Raw genomic sequence first — 20,676 nt, 5'->3', positions numbered from 1 at the left:
ATACTTGAAGAAGTGGAAAAGTTGTTATTAATTTGGATACACGACAAGGAGTTAAGGGGAGATAGTGTTTCGGAGGCCATTATTTGTGAGAAAGCCAGGGTGTTGCACGAAGACCTTCTAAAGAATACCCCTGCAACGAGTGATCCAGATACAAAAGAGTTTAAGGCAAGCAGGGGCTGGTTTGAAAAATTTAGAAAGAGAAGTGGTATCCATAGTGTTACAAGGCATGGGGAGGCAGCCAGCTCAGACAAACCAGCCGCTGGACGATTTATTGACGAATTTAAAGAGTTTGCAGAGGCTGAGGGATACGTACCGCAACAAGTGTTTAATTGTGACGAAACAGGACTGTTTTGGAAAAGAATGCCTAAGAGGACATACATTACCAAGGAGGAAAAATCCTTGCCTGGACACAAGCCTATGAAAGATAGGTTTACGCTTGTGCTGTGTTCAAATGCGAGTGGAGATTTGAAAATTAAACCCTTGCTAGTTTATCAATCTGAAAATCCAAGGGTTTCCAAACAGTATAAAGTGCAGAAAACCCATTTGTGTGTGATGTGGAAGTCTAATAAAAAAGCATGGGTGACTAGGCTTATTTTTTCGGAGTGGGTGAATGAAGTGTTGTGCCCTGCCATAGAAAAATATCTGCAGGAGAAACATTTGCCACTCAAAGCCGTGCTTCTCCTCGACAATGCTCCTGCTCATCCTCCAGGCTTGGAAGATGATTTGTTGCCCAGATACAATAAATTCCTCACAGTTAAATTCCTTCCTCCTAACACCACTCCTCTAATTCAGCCTATGGACCAGAAAATCATAGCGAATTTTAAGAAACTTTATGAAAGGGCACTTTTCCGGAAATGTTTTGAAGTGACTGAAGCCACAAACCTCACCCTCAAAGAGTTCTGGAGACAGCATTTTAACATTTGTAGTGCTTTAAAACTCGTTGACAAAGCCTGGCAAGAAGTGACTCAAAGAACCCTGATCTCTGGCTGGAGAAAATTGTGGCCTGAATGTGTGAGAGAACTAGACTTTGAGGGGTTTGAGCCTATAAATGATGCACCTATTGTTGAGGAAATTGTTAGTCTAGGCCAGCAAATGGGCTTGGAATTGGATGGTGATGATGTGGAGGAGTTGGTGGAAGAACACAACGAAGAACTGACCACCGAAGAACTCCTAGCCCTTCAACAGGAACAGCAAGCCAACGCAGCAGCGGATGATTCTGCAGTGGAGGAGGAGGTGGCAGCAGCAGCAGCGAATGTCCCTTCTGCAGTAATTAAGAAGGTGTGTCAGATGTGGGAAGAGATTCAAACAATTGTTGAAAAGACTCACCCAGAGAAAGCTGTAGTAGGCCATTGTCTTAATCTTTTCAATGACAATGTGATGCCTTACTACAGAGAGAGCTTGCGAAGAAGGGAAAAGCAAGCTTCCATGGACAGATTTGTGGTGAGGAAATCGAGCAGTGAGCCTCAACCAGGACCTAGTGGCACTCAGATAAAACGTCCCAGGGAGAGAACACCAGAAAGGTCCTCACTGCCTGATGTGATAATGGAAGGGGACTCCCCTTCCAAACAGTAACTCCTCTCCTCCTCCCCCCTCCTCACCATCTTCCATACGCCTACAGTACTCGACAGCAAGGTAAGTAATAACTTGAACATAGTTTTGTAGGTTTATTTAGATGAATTAGGTATAAAAATTTAGTTTGATGTTGGTTTTTTGGGGTAGTCAGGAACGGATTAATTCATTTCCCGTTATTTCTTATGGGGAAATTAGCTTCGGAATGCGAGTTTTCGGAATACGAGGCGTCTCCAGGAACCAATTAAACTCTTAAACTGAGGTATGCCTGTATATTAAATCTTAACTTTCTTTCAAAATGATTCAGTTTTATGAAGAAAATTCTAAATTATTATTAATAAAATATTTTAAAACAATTGTTATTAAACAAAATTCTTTGTTTTCTTATTAAATACCTTTTATAGTATACTGTGCCTAGCCATGTGACCGCTTTGTTTACTGTTAACTCGCGCGGCTGAGAGCAATGTCTCAGAATATTAGCCAGAGAAAATCAGATTCAGACAAAAATAGATAAATTCATGATTTCAACAGTTTGTGAAAGCACCCACTGGGAATTCAACAAGTCATGCAGCATCCGCTGGCAACGAGTGCCCTACAAGCCATGCTGCACCCGCCGATGCTGAATTCCCATCAACAAGTTGTGCAGCCTCCGCCGGCAACGAATGCTCTGCAAGCTATGCTGCACCTGCCGATGCTGAATTCCCATCAACAAGTCATGGAGCATCCGCCAGCAACGAATGCTCTGCAAGCCATGTTACACCTGCTGATGCTGAATTCCCATCAAAAGTCGTGTAGCCTCCACTAACTATATAAAATATGATTGAAAGGCATATAAATTAGTGTAGAAAGTGTTGATAGAGTACAGTATTGTAAGTGTTAATGATTATTTAAGCCTTGACAAAAAGATACTGTACAGTGTAAATATACAGTAGAAATAATTTTCAATTATGAATTAGAATTAGAACTCGTGTGAATTAGTAGTAAGGCTAGCTGTTGTGTGAAGTGAATGCCTGAAAATAAGTGTTCATACTGTATGTACCCTGTATATAGTACTGAACAATATAAAACAAGTGCTGCAGAGGATGACGTAATCTTCACCTTCATTAAAAGTAAGTCAATTTACCAATTTTATTACAGTATTTCAACATCTTTTTTTTCAACGAAAGCTATATATTAATCTCTGCAAATGTATATTCTATCATTAGCAGAGAAAAGGTGAGCTCAAAATATTTTGTCTTGGCTAGCTCTCAGTGACAAGGCTCGATCACCATTGTTATGGCCTGGCCGCCACAGCCTGTGTCATAACATTAAAAATACATTACCTTCACTGTTCAGGGTAAAACAAAACACATCTCTAAAATTTTATTGAGAAAATATTAACAATCACTGATTGATACATGAAATATTTTGCAATACAAAGGAATGAACCAATTTTTTCCCACCCATCTGGACTTGATCAGACCGTGTTCTAATATCATCCATGCAGCAGCCACCAGCTGGCTTAATCGTCGGCGTGGCACTAAATTGGAACGCAATTACACAATGAACTTTATTTAATTTTAGTTATGCAGTATAAATCCTAAATCCTAAGTTATATACAGTTATAATCCTAAATCCTGTATATCCTACCTGAATGTTACTTGAAAAATTGCCCGACCTGACTTAACTTTGAAAATAACGGAGCTCCGGAAATAACGACTAGGGTACAGCCCCATATAGGCCGTTAAATTGAGTGGATACTACTGTGTAAAAAACCAGCGTTGAATGTAATGAAACGCCATTTTCTGGGTGAGACCCGGAGGCTCCCTGGAGCTTTACCAGGCTGATATGCTAATGTCGGACTTTGGCATCAGTCATGTGTATGGAATTCTAGGGCCTACCGGGGACCATGGCCAGAACCTGGCCCCCTCAGAGAGGCAAGGGGAGCAATGGCCTATAGAAACCCCCGTGTGGTAGGAAGCATTCTATGTCTGCCATCGACCGGGTCAAGCATCCAGAAAGGTAAGCATTTCAAAACAAACCCCTATTCTGGTGAAAATTGCTACCTAAAGCCGAACTAGTGGATAGAACTCCTCAACAGAAAACAAGGAAACTAGTATGACGTCATATGTCACTGCGCCGCTGTCTGCGCAGCTCCCCCCCTCTCCGGGAGGGGGAAGGGGGGAGCCCCAGACCTCCCACGCCAGCTATCCACTCATCAGTTCTGAGGCTGGATGTCAAAACACGCGAAAAACCGCCTACCGGAGGGAGGGAGGGTTGCCAGGGAGCCTTCAGGTCTCGCCCAGAAAATGGCGTTTCATTACATTCAACGCTGGTTTTCTGGGGGGAGCCCCGTCGGCTCCCCGGAGCTAACTACCCACAGAGGAAGGTCAAAGGGACGGAACTGGGAGGCGGACACCACGCACCCCCCCACGGAAGCGAGACAACCGGCAGCAAACGCCAACCCAAGGTGCCACAGCCCCGAAAAGTCCCGGGAACAACACGAGAACAACGAGCAGCAAGGCCCCCCGCATAAACACCAAAAATCCATGCCCGAAAGACCGCAAGGACACGTCGCCCAGACGGCAGCGAGAGCAGCGAAGCCACAAACGCCACAGGCATGAGGGAAGAACACAGGCAGCGTAGCCGCAAGAACACGGCTGACAACCCGGGACACCATCACCCGCGAACTGGGAAGAACAGAACCGGATCAACGCAAAACGTGCTCCGGACCCAAACGCCGTGGCACGCAAACAACAGCGGAGGGCCGCCACTGAACACAAAACATGACACACCCCTGGACCCCTCCAGAACGCAGCAGCCCCACCCCGTGCCAGAAAAGATGGAGACTGCTGTCATCGAACAACCAAAACGTTAAAACCGAAGGAGCAAGAAAACTCAGCGACCCGACCCCTAGAGGCAAATGCCAAAAGGAAAGAGAGCCGACGAAAAAAGACACCGGAACCGAAGGGGCACTACCAACCGAGGAGAAGACAGAGCACGCTGACCAGAGACCAGGATGGTGCAAGCGGCGCACGAACAGGCCGGAGGTGAAACGATGCACGAGACAGCTTACTAACGGTGCAGAAGCAACACCAAGACCGAAAGCAAGCCGAAGCGGCTCCGCCAGCACCGCACGAAAAGAGGTGACAGTATGTGGCAAGACGACGGCCCCCAACCTCCACCAGAAAACCAAGCCGAGAGTAAACCAAGCTAACAAGAGTAACCACCTAAGAAGGGACAGGAAAAGGAAGGACCGCCAAAATACCCCATACTGCCGCCAAGAGAAGCACGCAGGTGGGACACCTACCACGAAGCCACCCGACCACCAACTGGAGGTGAGACCGCGAGGCAGAACAGAAGCAGCCCCGACAAGGCTCCTCTGAGCCCAGGAAAAGGCGGAGCCGCGAGAAGTTCTCGGGCGCGACCCCCGAAACCCAGGCGGCACAAGGAGATGGAACGTCTGCCGAACATAAAAAACTCCCCAAAGCTAGCAAGCCCGCCAGGAGCTCAGAAACGACGGGTCCGACGCGAGACATCGCAAGACCCCCAAAAAAAAAAAACCGGCAGGGCAAGCTAGGAAACCAAAGAAGGCGGAAGGGTTGCCGCCAGAACAGTACCCGAACCAAGGGGTACGAACAACTGCAATAGACCGAGACAAAGAAGCACACCACAGGACACAAGCTGAAAAAACGCCCAAGAAGCCCAGGAACACACGCAGAACACCCCTGCTGCAGAGGAGGCAGGAAGAAAGTGCAGAAGCACAAAAACCCCAGGAAAACAACCAGGGGTGGACAATCAGGCAGGGACAGAAAACCCCCACGCACATGAGAGGGCCAAACCAGGTACCCGAAGACCATGAAACAACAAGCAAACCCCCAAACGCAAACCCCAGGCACAAAACAGCAGCAAAGTGCCACACCACAACCGGACACAGGAACAAGGACACGCCACCGTGAAACACGGTACCAATGCACACGTGCAGCAACAGCAACAGGCACCACCGCAACATGCAACATGTAAATAGCAACTCGCTTCTGCAAAGGCAGAGAACGGAGCAGGCAGACCCCAGACAGGGCCAACGGAGACATGACAAAACCCAGCAGGCCCAGAAACCTGCACACCAGGCGACCGACGGCGGAGAAACCCCGCTCGATACCTGCTGGATGGGGTACTGGGAGCTCATTTACACCCCAAGCCCGGCCCGAGGCCAGGCTAGACCGGCCAGAGGGTGGCCCACCGGGCAGCTGCTTGGAGCGGCCCGCAGGCCCACATACCCCCACAACCAGGATGGGCCGGAACTTCTATTCGAAAACAGGCTAGCGTGCCCTGGAAGTCCACGGACGAACCAGCAAGAAGGCTTATGCTCGCAAGTAGGTCGTGTAACAACCACAGACCTCTGATGGTAATACAGTGTTCCCCAATTGTGCCTATAGCACCACTGCACTCCACTGGTACTATCCCGCAAGTTCTACCAGATAGGCGGGACCCAAGTGCCAGAGCTCAAACCCTGCAAGCACAGCCAGGAGCCTTACCAGGTGAGTACAGAACCAACCCCACAACCCCCACACCTCACAACATGAAAAAAGTTGGGTCCCCTGAATGACTTGAGCATGGGCTGGACATGCACATGAGGGGGACAGGAAGGGTTGAAAAAGGGACAGTCACTGATGTGCGAACGGTCTCAGTCGTACAAAAATATACCTAAATAAACACAGGTATACAAACACCGCATCCAGCGCCCGGCCAAAAGACGCCAGACCGCAGAAACTCACCTGGCGAACGGTGGCACGAACTTGACACGACTCAACCGTGCCCAGAAGAACCTGGGAGCACCGCCAGGTAAAGACGCCAGAGCCGGACCCGGCCGGACCAGCAGGAGAGCAGGGAGAGGCGAAGGAGGCGGCCCACACCCATGACACAGGGAAAACCGCGACGTCCTCCCCACAACTGGGAACCAGGACATCCCCGGAGCGAAGGGGCACATACCGCAGCCAGGGAGAAGAGCAAGAGGCGAAGCACTGTAGCAAAAAGGGCGCAAAACACCAGCACTGAAACACAGCCCAGACCAAAACAAACTCCACGGCGCATGCGCATGACACGCTGGCCGAACCGCACAACCCTCTCTGCGGGAAGGCGCCAACCAGGACTACTGCACTAGAAAAATAGCCAAAAGAGGAAGCTGGAACAATAAAACCGGCCAACGAAGCAAAGACAGAGCCCAAAAAGGAACCCAACCGGGCCACAAGCAGCCCAACAAAGCAACAAGTAGCCTAACAGGGGTACAAGTAGGCCAACAGGGCTACAAGTAGCCCAACAGGACCACAAGTAGCCCAACAGGGCTACAAGTAGCCCAACAGAGCTACAAGTAGCCCAACAAGGCTACAAGTAGCCCAACAGGGCCACAAGTAGCCCAACCGGCCCACAAGTAGCCCAACGGGGCGACAAGTAGCCCAAAACGGCGACAAGGACAAGGAGCCGACAGACATTCCAATAACGCGGGAAGTAGCGAAAAACCTTCCCGAACCCTTGAGAACACTCCCAACACCCCCAAGTCCCAAAACGAACCAAAACGGGGCAGCCCCGGGGCCAACACTAGTCCCGAAGGCACACAAAGGTGCAGGCGCACCCGAGATCAGAAGTCACACAGAACCCCATCGAACGGGGAAACATGACGAAAACACCGTCCCAAAAAAGGGTGGGTGGAAACATCCACCCACAGGACGGAACCAACCGACTCAAAGGCCAAGGAACCAAGCCCGGGGAGGGGCCGACGCCCAACAGCACGTACGGCGAGTGGGGAGGAAAGACCCCACTTCGCATAACCACAAGCCCCGCCTAGAGGGGGATAAAAAACCCCACGGTTTTTGGTCCAACAGGGCCAACGTTTGGTCCAACGGGGCCAAGGCCCCCCAAGTCAGCCCCTCCCCAGCCCCGGGAACCTACACGACAGGCCCCCGGGCCGAGCCGTTCCCCCAAAGCCCCGGCCGTACCAGAAAACCGGGGCAGCCGTGAAAACACTAAGGAAGGGAGCCCACTGGCAGACTCATACAACACGGCTGGAGGACAGGCTCAAATGCCCCCGTCACTACCCCGGAAGGGGAATTCCCAGAGACTGCCCGAGTCTCAACACCATCAAAAACCCCGCCCCGAACCTACAGACGGTAAGGAACCGGATGCAGGTAGGAAGGGTGATCCAGGGGAAAGACAAGGGGGCGTGGATGGAACCGAAGCAACCAACACCCCCAAGTCCCAAAACGAACTACAACGGGGCAGCCCCGGGGCTCCCAGGGAGTAAACCACGAGAACGTTGCCACCACCAAGGCTCAAGCGCAACGCCCCTGCTGCCCGCACCAGCTTAGTCAGCACAACTGGGTAACCGAGCCACAACGAGCAACCAAACTCGCAGGACTCCGGGTTGAAGGTGTCACCGACCCCACAGGCAGCAGACGGAGGCAAAACAGAGAGTCACCCAGAGACCAAGGGTGAGAGCAACCCTCAAACTCGCTGGAAGCGAGGGGGGACTCTGGGGTCACATCCATCAGACCTGCGCGCCCCCAGGGGTTTCCCAGGGTCCCGAGCGTTTACTATAAGAGGACTCGCGCTCAGGTAATCCCAGGCAGGGTACTTTGCTGCTAACCGGCACCCAAAGCTACCAAACAACTTTCTAAGAGCTGAACCCCCGGGACGTGTACACTCATGGGAACCTAGCAGGGGGTACCACCAGAAAATACTCAGAACACAAGGGACACAAGGGGCAAGAACGAAGGCAGACCCCCCCCACCAGGTAGATAAACAAACAGAAAAAGAAAACACCGCAAGAGGACAGTGTACCCAAGCGGAACAGAGCCGGCCGCTATGATTGGTAAAGACAAGCTGCACAGTATCTTGCGCCCCACCAGTGCAAAAACTGCTCCTTACTCTAAGGCAAACAAGGGAGACAGAACACCCGAGCACACAAAGAGCGGCCGAAAACCAAGCAGTAAACGGCCTAGCAGGGGCAGGACCCAAGGAACTTGTGGAAGGTGGCCCCAAGCCCCAAGGGCAGTACTTACAAGGCACCTAGGGAAGGGAACCCTAGGCGCATGCAGCCCGAGTACTGGAGAATCATTCCCAGCTCACGCACCACCTAGAAAACAGACACCACACTCTAGGTACAGTGCTGAAACAACCACTGGAGCCGGAGCACATAACCGGTGCCTATAGCATCAGCCGAAGAACTGATGGATGGATAGCCGGCGTGAGAGGTCTGGGGCTCCCCCTTCCCCCTCCCGGGGAGGGGGGAGCTGCGCAGACAGCGGCGCGGTGACGTATGACGTCATACTAGTTTCCTTGTTTTCTGTTGGAGAGTTCTATCCACTAGTTCAGCTTTAGGTAGCAATTTTCACCAGAATAGGGGTTTGTTTTGGAATGTTTACCTTTCTGGATGCTTGACCCAGTAGATGGCAGACATAGAATGCTTCCTACCGCACGGGGGTTTCTATAGGCCATTGCTCCCCTTGCCTCTCTGAGGGGGCCAGGTTCTGGCCATGGTCCCCGGTAGGCCCTAGAACTCCATACACATGACTGATGCCAAAGTCTGACATTAGCATATCAGCCTGGTAAAGCTCCGGGGAGCCGACGGGGCTCCCCCCAGAAACATATGCATATTGAGTGTATATTGTGAAAACAATTCATAATAAATTTTATATATCCTGAAAAATAAAACATTTTTGTTCACATACATGTGACACTAATATGTGACAGAATATTAAATTTATAAGTTGTATTACAATAAAACATCAAGTGGCAACATATTGTACCACATCAGTGAAAAAATGGTTGTAAAATACGCCATAGATACTGTAAATAATGTCACGAAAATAAATTCGCAGCAACTCGGGCTCCTTCAACGCCGCGCCTGACTCTCCCGGGATGCACCACCCTCGAGCAACGAAGATCTGTGATGTCACCAGCAAAGTTCTCGGCTCATTTATGCCAATGCTATGTACAATTATTTTTTTTTATTTTTCCCATGCTCAGGGAACACAAATGAACACGTTTATAAGAAAAGAAAATTTGGAAATTTTGTTGTTGCTCCTGGAAGTGTTGCTGGCCAAGCCCTTAGCGGCTTAACCCTCAAACCGCGCATATCATATATAAATGATATCAGCGACAAAACCAAAACCGCGCACATCATTTATATATGATTTCGTGTCTAGCGCTATAATTTAAACGCCTAAAATGGGATAGGGGCAGCTATAGTACAGCCACGACCGATAGTTGCCAGATGCCACCTAGAAAAAAAATCCAGGCCAACATTCTTGGGTGTTACACCGTCAGTATTGAGCAAGCCACCAAGGCTGGTGCACGCAGCACGAACTCACAGCACCGCTGTTCAGCTTGTGACCACAGCATCGCCTACAAATACCATAATATAAATGATACTGCTATTATTTAGCAGTGATAGTATTACTGAAGCCCCCTGACTGTGATAAAACTGACCAGGATTCTGATAATAGCAGGATTGTGGTGATATTTAGCACTGTGCTCCATGGAGGGAGGAGTAAGGCTGTGGGAGGGAGGGTTGTGGCGTCGTCTTCTGTGTGTGGCCACCATTTATTGACTGCACTCACCATACCAGCTTAGTGGTTCGATATGGTGAACACAAATATAGATACTTATATATAACGTGTGTATAGTGTGAGATAACAGCGAGAGGAGTAGGTTGGGAGCCGCCATTTTGGTGAGGGAGGAGCGTCGTCTGCACAACTTGGCATGTTTACTGATGGCCACTATGATCCTTGGGCACCATACCAGCTTATTTGTTCAGGTATGGTGAATAAAACAGGTAGATAATTATATATAATGTGTGTATATAGCGTAATAACACCACAAACAATATTGCTGTAGGACAAATATTAGTGCGTCTGGCCTTGAGGGCGGCCACCGATCAGCTGACTGTGTGAGTAGCTACGTCTTATGGCCTTTACTCACCATACAAGCTTAGATGTACAGTTATGGTGAACAAAACATCTAAATACGTATATATAATGTCTGTGTATAGTGAATAAATACAGAAACAGTATTGTGGGAGGTGAATGAGGGTGAGTGAGGTGGTGTTGAGGGAGGGAGTGGCAGTGAGTGGCTTGCTGGTGTTTGGCGGTCACTCCTCGTTGCTTTTTGACTCACAAGACCAACTTAGTAGTTTGTTATGGTGTACAAAACATGCAAATACTTATATTTAACCTGTGTATATAGTGTAACAACAGCAAAACTATTTGTTTATTGTTTTATTAACATAATAATTGAATCACTAATATGCACACCATAATTTTGAGTACAGCGATGGTTCACACATTTTATAATATAAATGTATCACAATTCACTGTATGGAATAATATTACTGCAAAAAAACTAAGAAAAAATCAATCAGAGACATTGAAATAATTAGGTAATAATATATTTGTGGCAACTGCCGTCTGACAGCTCGGGCGGAGTAGACCTCGTCTGGCGAAGGCTCTGCCAACGCCCCTTTTTTGCCACACTTCCCTACCCTATTGCGGCTAAAATATGCCACCTACGATTTTTTTGATATTTTTTCCGTGATCAGGGAACAAAAATGAACACTTCTATAAGACGAAAGAATTTTTTGGATTTTTTTTTTGTTGCGCCTGTGGGTGTGAATTCCGTTTGGGCCCCTAGCGGTTTGAGGGTTAAGGGTTAAAACCTAACAGTAAGCAGGAAAGTGCAGTTCATAGTAAAGGAGGGAGTGTCATGGCTCCCGCTGAAAAAGAAAACCAGGGAAGTGGTGAGAGTGACCCAGGTGACCTTCATGTGAGCCTATTAGCAGTGAAAATGCGAGAATTAATTATAAATTGTGAAATCGAGTTGAAACGGTTGGAGAGGGAAATGAAAATGAAACATTTTAAAATAAAGAGAAGAGAAAGAAAGAGAAGAAATCAAAGAGAAGTGAGAGGAAAAGGAAATAAAATGTGAAATTGAATTGAAACTTCTGGAACAAGAGAAGAAAGAAGAGAAAGAGAAGAGCGTGAAAGAAAAGTTGAAAGAAAGAGAAGAAAGGAGAGAAAGGGAGAGAAGCAAGGCAACATGAATTGGATGTATTAAGATTAAGTGGTAGAAGTGAAACCAGTGGTTTCGACCCAGTGCGAAACATTAAAATGGTTCCTAAATTCAATGAGAAGGGAGTGTCCAAGTTCTTTGCTGCTTTTGAGAAGGTAGCTGCATCATTTGACTGGTCAAGAACCGATTAGGCCATTATGATCAAATCTGTGCTGACTTGGAAAACCCAAACTATGTACTCCACACTGTCAATAAGTTACTCTAGTGATTATGATGCTGTCAAGGTGGTGCTGATGGCTTACCAGTTGGTACCTGAAGCATATAGGTAGATGTTTCGCAACCTTAAGACGACATCAGAACACAACTTTACGGAGTTCGCACGTATTAACCATTAACCCTTAACATGCTAGGGGTTTAATATCCTTTGTTCCCCACAGGCGCATGTAATTTTGAAAAAAAAAAAAAAAATTCTTGCTAATCTATTAATTTGTGTTCACTGATCATGGGAAAAAATAATAAAAAAATCGTAAGTGGCATATATTGCCCACTATAGGGCGGGGAAGTCTGGCAAAAAACAGGCGCTGACTCAGCGTGCGTCCCAGGCGGTCTGTTGATCGCCAGCTGTCAGGCCGGAGTTGCCACAAAGAGATAATTACCTAATTATTTCAATGTCTCTGATTGATTTTTTGTAGTTTTTTTGCTGTAACATTATTCAATAGTGTGTAGTTTGATATATTTATATAATAAAATGAGTGAATCATCGCTGTACTCAAAAATATGGTGTGCATGTTGTTGATTCAATTATGTTCATCAATCAGTGAACAAATACTTTGTCAGTTATTACACTATATACACAGGTTATATATAAGTATCTGCATGTTTTGTTCACCATAACGAACCTCTAAGTTGCTATTATGAGTGAAAAAGTAACGAGGAGTGACCGCCGTGTACCAGCCAGCCACTTACGCCTTCCCTCAAGTCACCTGACTCACCCACATTCTCTTCCCACAATACTGTTTTTGCTTTTATTCACTATATACAGACGCTATATATAAGTATCTACATTCGTGTTCACCATAACAAACCACTAAGATGGTATGCTGAGTGGCAGTGGCAGGCAGTGGCAGCCTACCACTGGCTGCCACTCTCTCCCTCCCTCACCTCACCTGACTTGCCACCATTCTCCACCCACCATACTGTTTTTACTTTTATATACAGACGTTATATATATAAGTATTTACATGTTTTGTTCACCATAACTGTACATCTAAGCTTGTATGGTGAGTAAAGGCACAAAGACAGCCTGGTTGGTCCGGAACTTCTTTTCGAAAACAGTCTAGTTTTCTCTTGAAGATGTCCACGGTTGTTCCATCAATATTTCTTAGTCTCTGGGAAGTAGGATATAAGGAATTGTAAGCGAATCTGACACTATTCTGACATGATTGTGATATGACTTTGCAAGAAAACATGTCCCAGAGAATAATGTTGAGAAAGTGAGTAAAATTACCCACAGAAAGAATGGAACCAAAGGACCCACAGAATTAACCCGGGGAGGAGCTGAACCCAAATCCAACTCATGTGCAGAGGAGGGAAAGGAAAACCCCACTACTAGTAACAGAAAGCCCTGCTCTGAAGGCTTGAAAACCCAGGCGGGGTCCAACGAGGCCCACTGCCCCCAAGTCAGCTCCTCCCCAACCCCGGGAACCTCCACGTCAGGCTCCGGGAGCGAGACCTCCTCCAAAGCCCTGGCCTCACAAGAAAAAACTGGGGCAGCCAAAAAAGCAGGAAGAAAATGAGGCCCACTGGTCAGATCCCTACGCTACGGCTGTAGGGAAAATACTTGAATGCCTCCGTCGCCTCCCCGGAAAGGGGCAAACCCCGAAACTGCCAGAGTCCCAGAAACCTCTAAACCCTGCCCTGACTCCAAAGCCCCGCAGATGCTTCGAAGCCGGAAGCAAGGGGAGGGGGGGGGGAACAGGATGAGCCACAACAGGGAAAGGATGAGAGGGTGCAAACGGAACCAAGGCTGAAGTGACAAACACCCCCAAGTCTGGGTCCCTATAAGCAAAGCGAGGCAGCCTCAGGGCATCCGGGGAAGCAACAAACCAAGAATGTTGCAGCAATCTATACCTAGCATGCAACGCCTGACCCGCCTGCACCCAAATAATGTCATCAGTAGACTGGGTGAATTGAGTCACAAATAAGCATCAGTACTCACAGGCCTCAGGGTCGAAGGTGTCACCAACCCAACAGGCAGCATGAAGGAGGCAAAAACAATGAGAGTCGCCCTAAGACAAGAGGACAGAGCACCACTCAAACTCGCACAAGGCGAGAGAAGACCCAGGGGTCCCATCCATAGGACCCTGTGCACCCCCCCATGGGGATTCCCAGGCCCCTTAGACTGGTGGGGGATACCACCGAACACAGGACGTTGTAACCCTAACATAACAGGGGCAAAGGACACAAAGGCAGACCCCTCTACCAGGCCAAAACAAAATTTAAAAGAAAAACCCCTTAAGAGGATAATGTACCAAAGAGGAACAGAGCTGGCCGCTGTAATAGGTGAAAATAGCTGCGCAGTACCCCTCGCCCCACCAGTGCAAAAACTACCACTTACCCCAAGGTAAACAAGGATGGAAAACCCTCCAACACTCGGGGCAGTCAATCACCAAGCAGCAAAAAACCACAGAGGGACCCAAAGGTGACTTGTGGGAGATAACCACAAGCCCCAAGGACAGTACTTACAGGGTACTCAGGGAAGAGAACCTTAAGCACATGCAGGCCGAGTACCTGTGAATATTACTTCCAGCTTGCACGCCACCATATGAGCAGTACTGAACACAAGGCACAGCACAACAAGAAAGAATCTGGAGCTCGAGCCACACGACCGAGCCACAATCACATCAGCCAAAGAACTGGTGGGTGGATCACTGGCGCTGTGGGTCTGGAGCTCCCCCTTCCCCCTCCCGGGTAGGGGGGAACTGTGCAGACAGGCGGCACAGCTCGTATGACATCATGCTCATTTGCTCGTTTTCAGTTGAGGAGTTCTGTCCACTCGTTTGTCTATTTTCATCGTTTTAACCAGAACAGGAGTTTGTTTTGAGGCGCTTACCTTTCTGGGTGCCTGTCCCGGTCGATGGCAGATATAGAATGCTTCAAATCACATGTGCATTTCTATAGGCCATTGCTCCTCATGCCTCTCTGAGGGGGACCTGGTTCTGACTCGTAGTCCCCGATAAGCCTAGAACTCCATACACACTGACAGATGCCAAAGTCTAATGATATACATATCAGCCTGGATAGCTCCGGGAACCAAAGGGGCTCCCACCAGAAAAGAAAACTATCAGACAAATAATGAAATTCTTCACAAAGAATTGAAAGCGCGGCCACGGTCGTTAATACACACCATAGACTTGTAAACAAATTGAGAGTGCCTCGCCCCATGCTCCCAGAACCACGAGCTTGTTCAACCCATTTGTGTACGAACAGACATCGTCTTCCAATTCAAATTTTACGATGACTTTGACGTCGTGTTCCAAAAAATTTGTCTTCTAGAGCAGTCGTCAACCGAGGTTCCACCGTAGATACTTATATATAACGTGTATATATAGAGTAATAACAGCAAAAGGAGTGTTTGGAGAAGCCATTTTTGTGAGGGAGGTGGCATCATCTGCATGACTTGTCATGCTGTGTAAGGGTGGCCACTATGCTCTTTGGGCACTATACCAGTTTAGTTGAACAGTTATGGTGAACAAAACATGTAGATATTTATATATAAAGCATGTATATAGTGTAATAACACCAGAAACAGTATACAAGGGTACCTCGGTTTAAGAGTTTAATTCATTCCTGGAGACGGCTCGTAACCCAAAAAATCGTAAACTGAAGCTAATTTCCCCATAAGAAATAATGGGAAATGAATTAATCCATTCTTGACCACCCAAAAACTCATTCAAACTAAATTTTATACCTAATTCATCGAAATCTACACTACAAAACTATGTTCAAGTTATTACTTATCCTTGCCGATGACTGCTGTTGGTGTATGGAAGATGGTGAGGAGGGGGGAGCAGGAGCGGTGTTACTGTTTGGAAGGGGAAGTCCCCTTCCATTATAACATCAGGCAGTGAGGACTTCTCTGGTGTGCACTCTCTGGCACGTTTTGCCTGCATACCACTAGGACCTGCTTGTGGCTCACTGCTTGCTTGTCTTACTAAGAATTTGTCTAAAGACACTTGTTTTTCCCTACATTTTAACACTTGTCTGTAGTAAGACATCACATTGTCATTTAAAAGGTCAATGCAACGGCCTGCTACAGCTTTATCTGGGCGAGTTTTTTCAACAAAACTTTGCAGTTATTCCCATACTTCACACATTTTTTTTAATGAGGAAGGGACATCCTCTACTCACAACTATTTTCTTAGGTTGAACCTTACCACTGGCTTTCTTGGGACCCATTGCGAGATATAATAACAACTTTTATGTTCAAATGGCCAAATATCCAACAAAACACTATAAATCCTGGTGAAGAATTGAGGCGGGATAGTCACTGGGCGAGAGGCACTGGTAAACTAAGCGGCGATCGCCATGCCACCACTCGCTAGTCGGCCTGTACGCGTATCAACACTTTCGTATCCTGAGGCAACCCTCGTATCCCCATACAAATTTTCCGAGCAAATCCTGCTCGTAACCTGAAAAAACTCATAACCAGGGGCGCTCGTAAGCCGAGGTACCACTGTACTTGAAGGAGGAATGTTAAGTATGTCTGGACTTGAACCAGTAAGGGAGGGAGCATCAGCTGTGTGTGGCCTGCACTCACCGTACCAACTTTGTGGTTCGCTATGGTGAACTAAACATGAAGAAACGTATATATAACCTGTGTATATAGTGTAATAAGAGCAAAACTATATTTTTATTGTTTTATGAACATAATAATTGAATCACTAATACTGTATGATCACAATATTTTTGAGTATAGTGACGATTCACAGATTTTATTATATAAATATATCATACTACACACTATTGAATAGTATTACTGCAAAAAACTTCCAACACTGAAATAATTAGGTAATATCATCTTTGTGCCAACTCCCACCTGACAGCTCGGGCAGAGATGAACACCTCAGGTGCTTGCTCTGCCAACGCCTCTTTTTTGCCAGACTTCCCCACCCTATTGTGGCTAAAAAATGCCACCAACTATTTTTTATTATTTTTCCCATGGTCAGGGAACACAAATAAACACTTTTATAAGACAAAATAAATTTTATATTTTGATTTTTTTTTTGTGCCTATGGGTGTTGAAGGTTATATAGCCCAGAGCAGCCCAGGGGGTTAACCCTCAACCCACGCAATACATACATATATGATGGGAGTAACTGTCACGAAACCGCGCAATACATACATATACAATTGAGGGTCTAACGCACGCTTTTAAAGAGCCAGCTATAGTCAAGCCGACCCCGAATGTAAATAGACGCCGTCTTGGGAAAAAATCCACTGTAGGCCGCCATTCTCTGCAGGCCTCAGTTACCCGACAGAGACCATGGCGAGTGCATCACGTTCCACCGACCGACCCTGCTCAGCGCAGCGTGTATAGCGACGTTTGACTGAGGATGAAATTAATCGGAATTTGTACCCAGAGGGTGATGAAACTGATATTAACGACTCCAACATTGATCAGGACTACGCACAGCCCTCAGATGTGGATACGACAGATGATGAGAGTGAACATGCGGGTGCCATGAGGGCAAAGCCTAAGTCCTCACCCATGCCTCCTCGCCCACACTCAACACCACTTTGTGCCAAACTACATAGTTCATGTGTTACTTTGCCAGATTATGTTTTGGTCGACGAGTATGAGGAAGATGAATCATTTTCTGGTTTTAGTGATTTAGAATCAGAAAAACGTTCCGCTGCCGGTAGTGCCAGTAGAGTGCATGGTGTTGCCAAGCGACATTTTGTCGAATCAGCAGCATCTGGCCCAGCCACGAGCAACCGCATGGCACCACATGGGGACACTGAAGAACAAAGCCCCTCATCGTCCCTTTCTGCCCATACTGTTGCTAGACGGGCTTTGACTCCTGGTTCTCGGATTCCTCGCCATGGTGCCACTGTTGCCTCTCGAAAGGCACCAGGTGTATTTGTGTAGAGTGATAGGACAGATTTTATTCCAGAAATTCTTGCCTTTGACAATTCTGATGATAGGATTACAGATTTTTTCCCTGATACAGGTGCCGATATGTGTGATATGGACTACTTTACAGCATATTTTGATGAGCCGCTCATAGAACATATTGCTCAGGAAATGAACAAATATGCGGCTGATCTCATTCGTGAGGAGTTATCCGATTTTTCACGATTACAACTTTGGAAAGATACGACTTTAGGTAGAAAGTATGTGTTTTTGGCACTGTGTATGTTAATGAAACATTGTGTCAAACACAAAATCCACCATTATTGGAGCAAAGACAATACTGTTCCAACACCATTGTTCAGGAAAGATATGTCTGGAGACAGATTTGCGATACTCCTCAGGTGTCTTCATTTTGCAAGTAAGGAAGACCAGACTCAAGATGATAGACTTTGGATGGTGAGGCACATCCTGAATGAATTTGTTGGAAAGTACAGAGATTTCTACGTACCAGTTCAGAAGCTGGTGATTGATGAATCCCTTGAGCTTTTCAAAGGATGTCTTGCCTTCAAGCAGTATATTTCATCCAAATGCTACAGATTTGGACTGAAATTCTTTGTACTCTGTGACTGTGAAACAAGAATTGTTACACATGATATTGTATATGGATACAAATGTAGACATTGCTGCTAATGACAAACATGGCTTCTCGGGTAGTAATTACCTAAGTGTAGTTACAGGATGAGAGCTACGCTCGTGGAGTCCCATCTTCCCAGCACTCTTTGTCATATAACGCTTTGAAACTACTGACGGTCTTGGCCTTCACCACCTTCTCACCTAACTTGTTCCAACTGTCTACCATTCTGTTTGCGAAAGTGAATTTTCTTATATTTCTTCGGCATCTGTGTTTAGCTAGTTTAAATCTATGATTTCTTGTTCTTAAAGTTCCAGGTCTCAGGAAATCTTCCCTATCGATTTTATCAATAGTTTGGTGAAGTCACTGCTTGCACCATATATGAACAAGGGCCACATATTATACACAGATAACTATTATTCCAGTCCCTTGCTAAGTTCTTGTTTGATAATAGAACAGGAGTGTGTAGCACAGTGAAAGCAAAACAAAGGGAAATGCCAGTGTTTGACACTGCTATGCAGATTGGTGATTGTGTTCTAAGAAAAACTGGTGCAATGCTTTCAGTGCGATGGAAAGACAGGTTTGAACTGAACATGTTGACCACCATTCACGATGGTACAATGATGAATAGTGGCAAGGTGAATAAAACTACGAAACAATCATTATATAAACCAGATTGTGTTTTGGACTATACCATCAACGTGCGTTTGGTGGATAAATGTGATATGATGGTGGGGGGCAGTCGAGTGTGTGCAGAAAACAGGGAAGTGGACCAAGATGATGTTTTTCCACCTTGTTGACATAACAATGCTGAACAGTTACAGTATGTATCTTGCCAAAACAGGTGGACAAATGAAATGCATTCAGTTTTACTGTAGTGACACAATTACTAGAAAAGTTTGCCAAACCAATTCTTGGCATACAAAGGCCCATTGTCAACCCAGTATTGCACCATGCTCCCACACCAAGGTTCGCTTTCAAGGATTCCTACCTGACACACAATATAAGGTATTTACCACCAACTGGAAAGCGTGCAGTAGGCCAGCGTGAGTGCATTGTATGTAAGACCACAAAAAAGAGGGAACAGAAATATAAATTAGTCTTAGCTTGGTGCGTAGCGTGTAAGGTCCCTTTGAGCTATGTCAAATGTTTTAACGAATATCACAGTTTCAAGGACTTCTAAATGTCCAATACTGGTACAAAACATGTAAATATTGAGTGATTGAGTGTATACAGTGGTACCTCGGATTACGAGCATCCCTGGTTATGAGTTTTTCAGGTTCCGAGCAGGATTTGCTCAGAAAATTTGCACTGAGATACGAGAGTTGCATCGGGATACGAGGGTATTGATACGCGTACGGGCCGACCTAGCTTGTGGTGGCACAGCGAGCGCCCCCTCAGTTTACCAGAGCCTCGCGCCCAGTGACTATCCCGCCTGAATTCATCACCAGGATTTACAGTGTTTTGTTGGATATTTGGCCATTTGAACATAAAAGTTGTTATTATATATCTCGCAATGGGTCCCAAGAAAGCCAGTGGTACGGTTCAAGGCAAGAAATCACATGTGAGAATGAAAATAGAGGAAAAACAAGAGATCATTCGGAAGCATGAAAATGGTGCACATGTTGTTGAACTTTGTAGGCAATACAACAAATCCACATCAACGATATGCACTATACTTGCCAAGAAAAAGGACATTATGGGTGCTAAAGTAGCAAAAGGCGTATCAACAATCACGAAACAAAGACCACAAATACCTGAGGATGTGGAAAAGTTGTTATTAATTTGGATACACAACAAGGAGTTAGTGGGTGAGAGTGTTTTAGAGGCCATCATTTGTGAGAAAGCCAGGGTATTGCATGAAGACCTTGTAAAGAAAATCCCTGGAACGAGCGCAGATACGATAGACTTTAAAGCAAGCAGGGGATGGTTTGAAAAATTTAGAAATAGAAGTGGTATTCATAGTGTTGTGAGGCATGGGGAGGCTGCCAGCTCAGACAAACCAGCCGCTGAAAGATTTATTGAAGAATTTAAAGAGTTTGCAGAGGCTGCGGGATACCTACTGTAACAAGTGTTTAATTGTGATGAGACGGGTCTGTGCTGGAAAAGATTGCCTAAGAGGACATACATTACCAAGGAAGAAAAAGCATTGCCCGGACACAAGCCTATGAAAGATAGGTTTACCCTTGTGCTGTGTTCAAATGCGAGTGGCGATTTGAAAATTAAACCCTTGCTTGTGTATCATTCTGAAAGTCCAAGGGTTTTCAAACAGTATAAAGTGCAGAAAAAACAAATGTAT

The 20,676-nt window shown here is 46.4% G+C and overlaps 2 protein-coding genes across 2 annotated transcripts in view; one reads left to right on the top strand and one right to left on the bottom strand.

Moving 5' to 3' along the window:
- LOC123752586 (zinc finger protein 84-like) overlaps positions 1-20,676 on the bottom strand; it is a 156,345-nt gene that overhangs the window by 49,640 nt on the left and 86,029 nt on the right. The gene's annotated exons all lie outside the window — the stretch shown is intronic.
- On the top strand, positions 17,852-18,436 carry LOC138366680 (piggyBac transposable element-derived protein 4-like). Its single transcript, XM_069327947.1, has one exon. The coding sequence runs from the start codon at positions 17,852-17,854 to the stop codon at positions 18,434-18,436; it is 585 nt and encodes a 194-aa protein (XP_069184048.1).

Source organism: Procambarus clarkii, chromosome 20, assembly GCF_040958095.1.
Source record: "Procambarus clarkii isolate CNS0578487 chromosome 20, FALCON_Pclarkii_2.0, whole genome shotgun sequence".
NCBI lineage: Eukaryota > Metazoa > Arthropoda > Malacostraca > Decapoda > Cambaridae > Procambarus > Procambarus clarkii.
Note: the sequence above shows the minus strand (reverse complement) of the source record. Positions and strands in the feature narration are given on the sequence as shown.

Coding starts and splice junctions, on each gene's coding strand:
- LOC138366680 (XM_069327947.1), top strand. CDS start 17,852: ATGTGTGATATGGACTACTTTACAGCATATTTTGATGAGCCGCTCATA.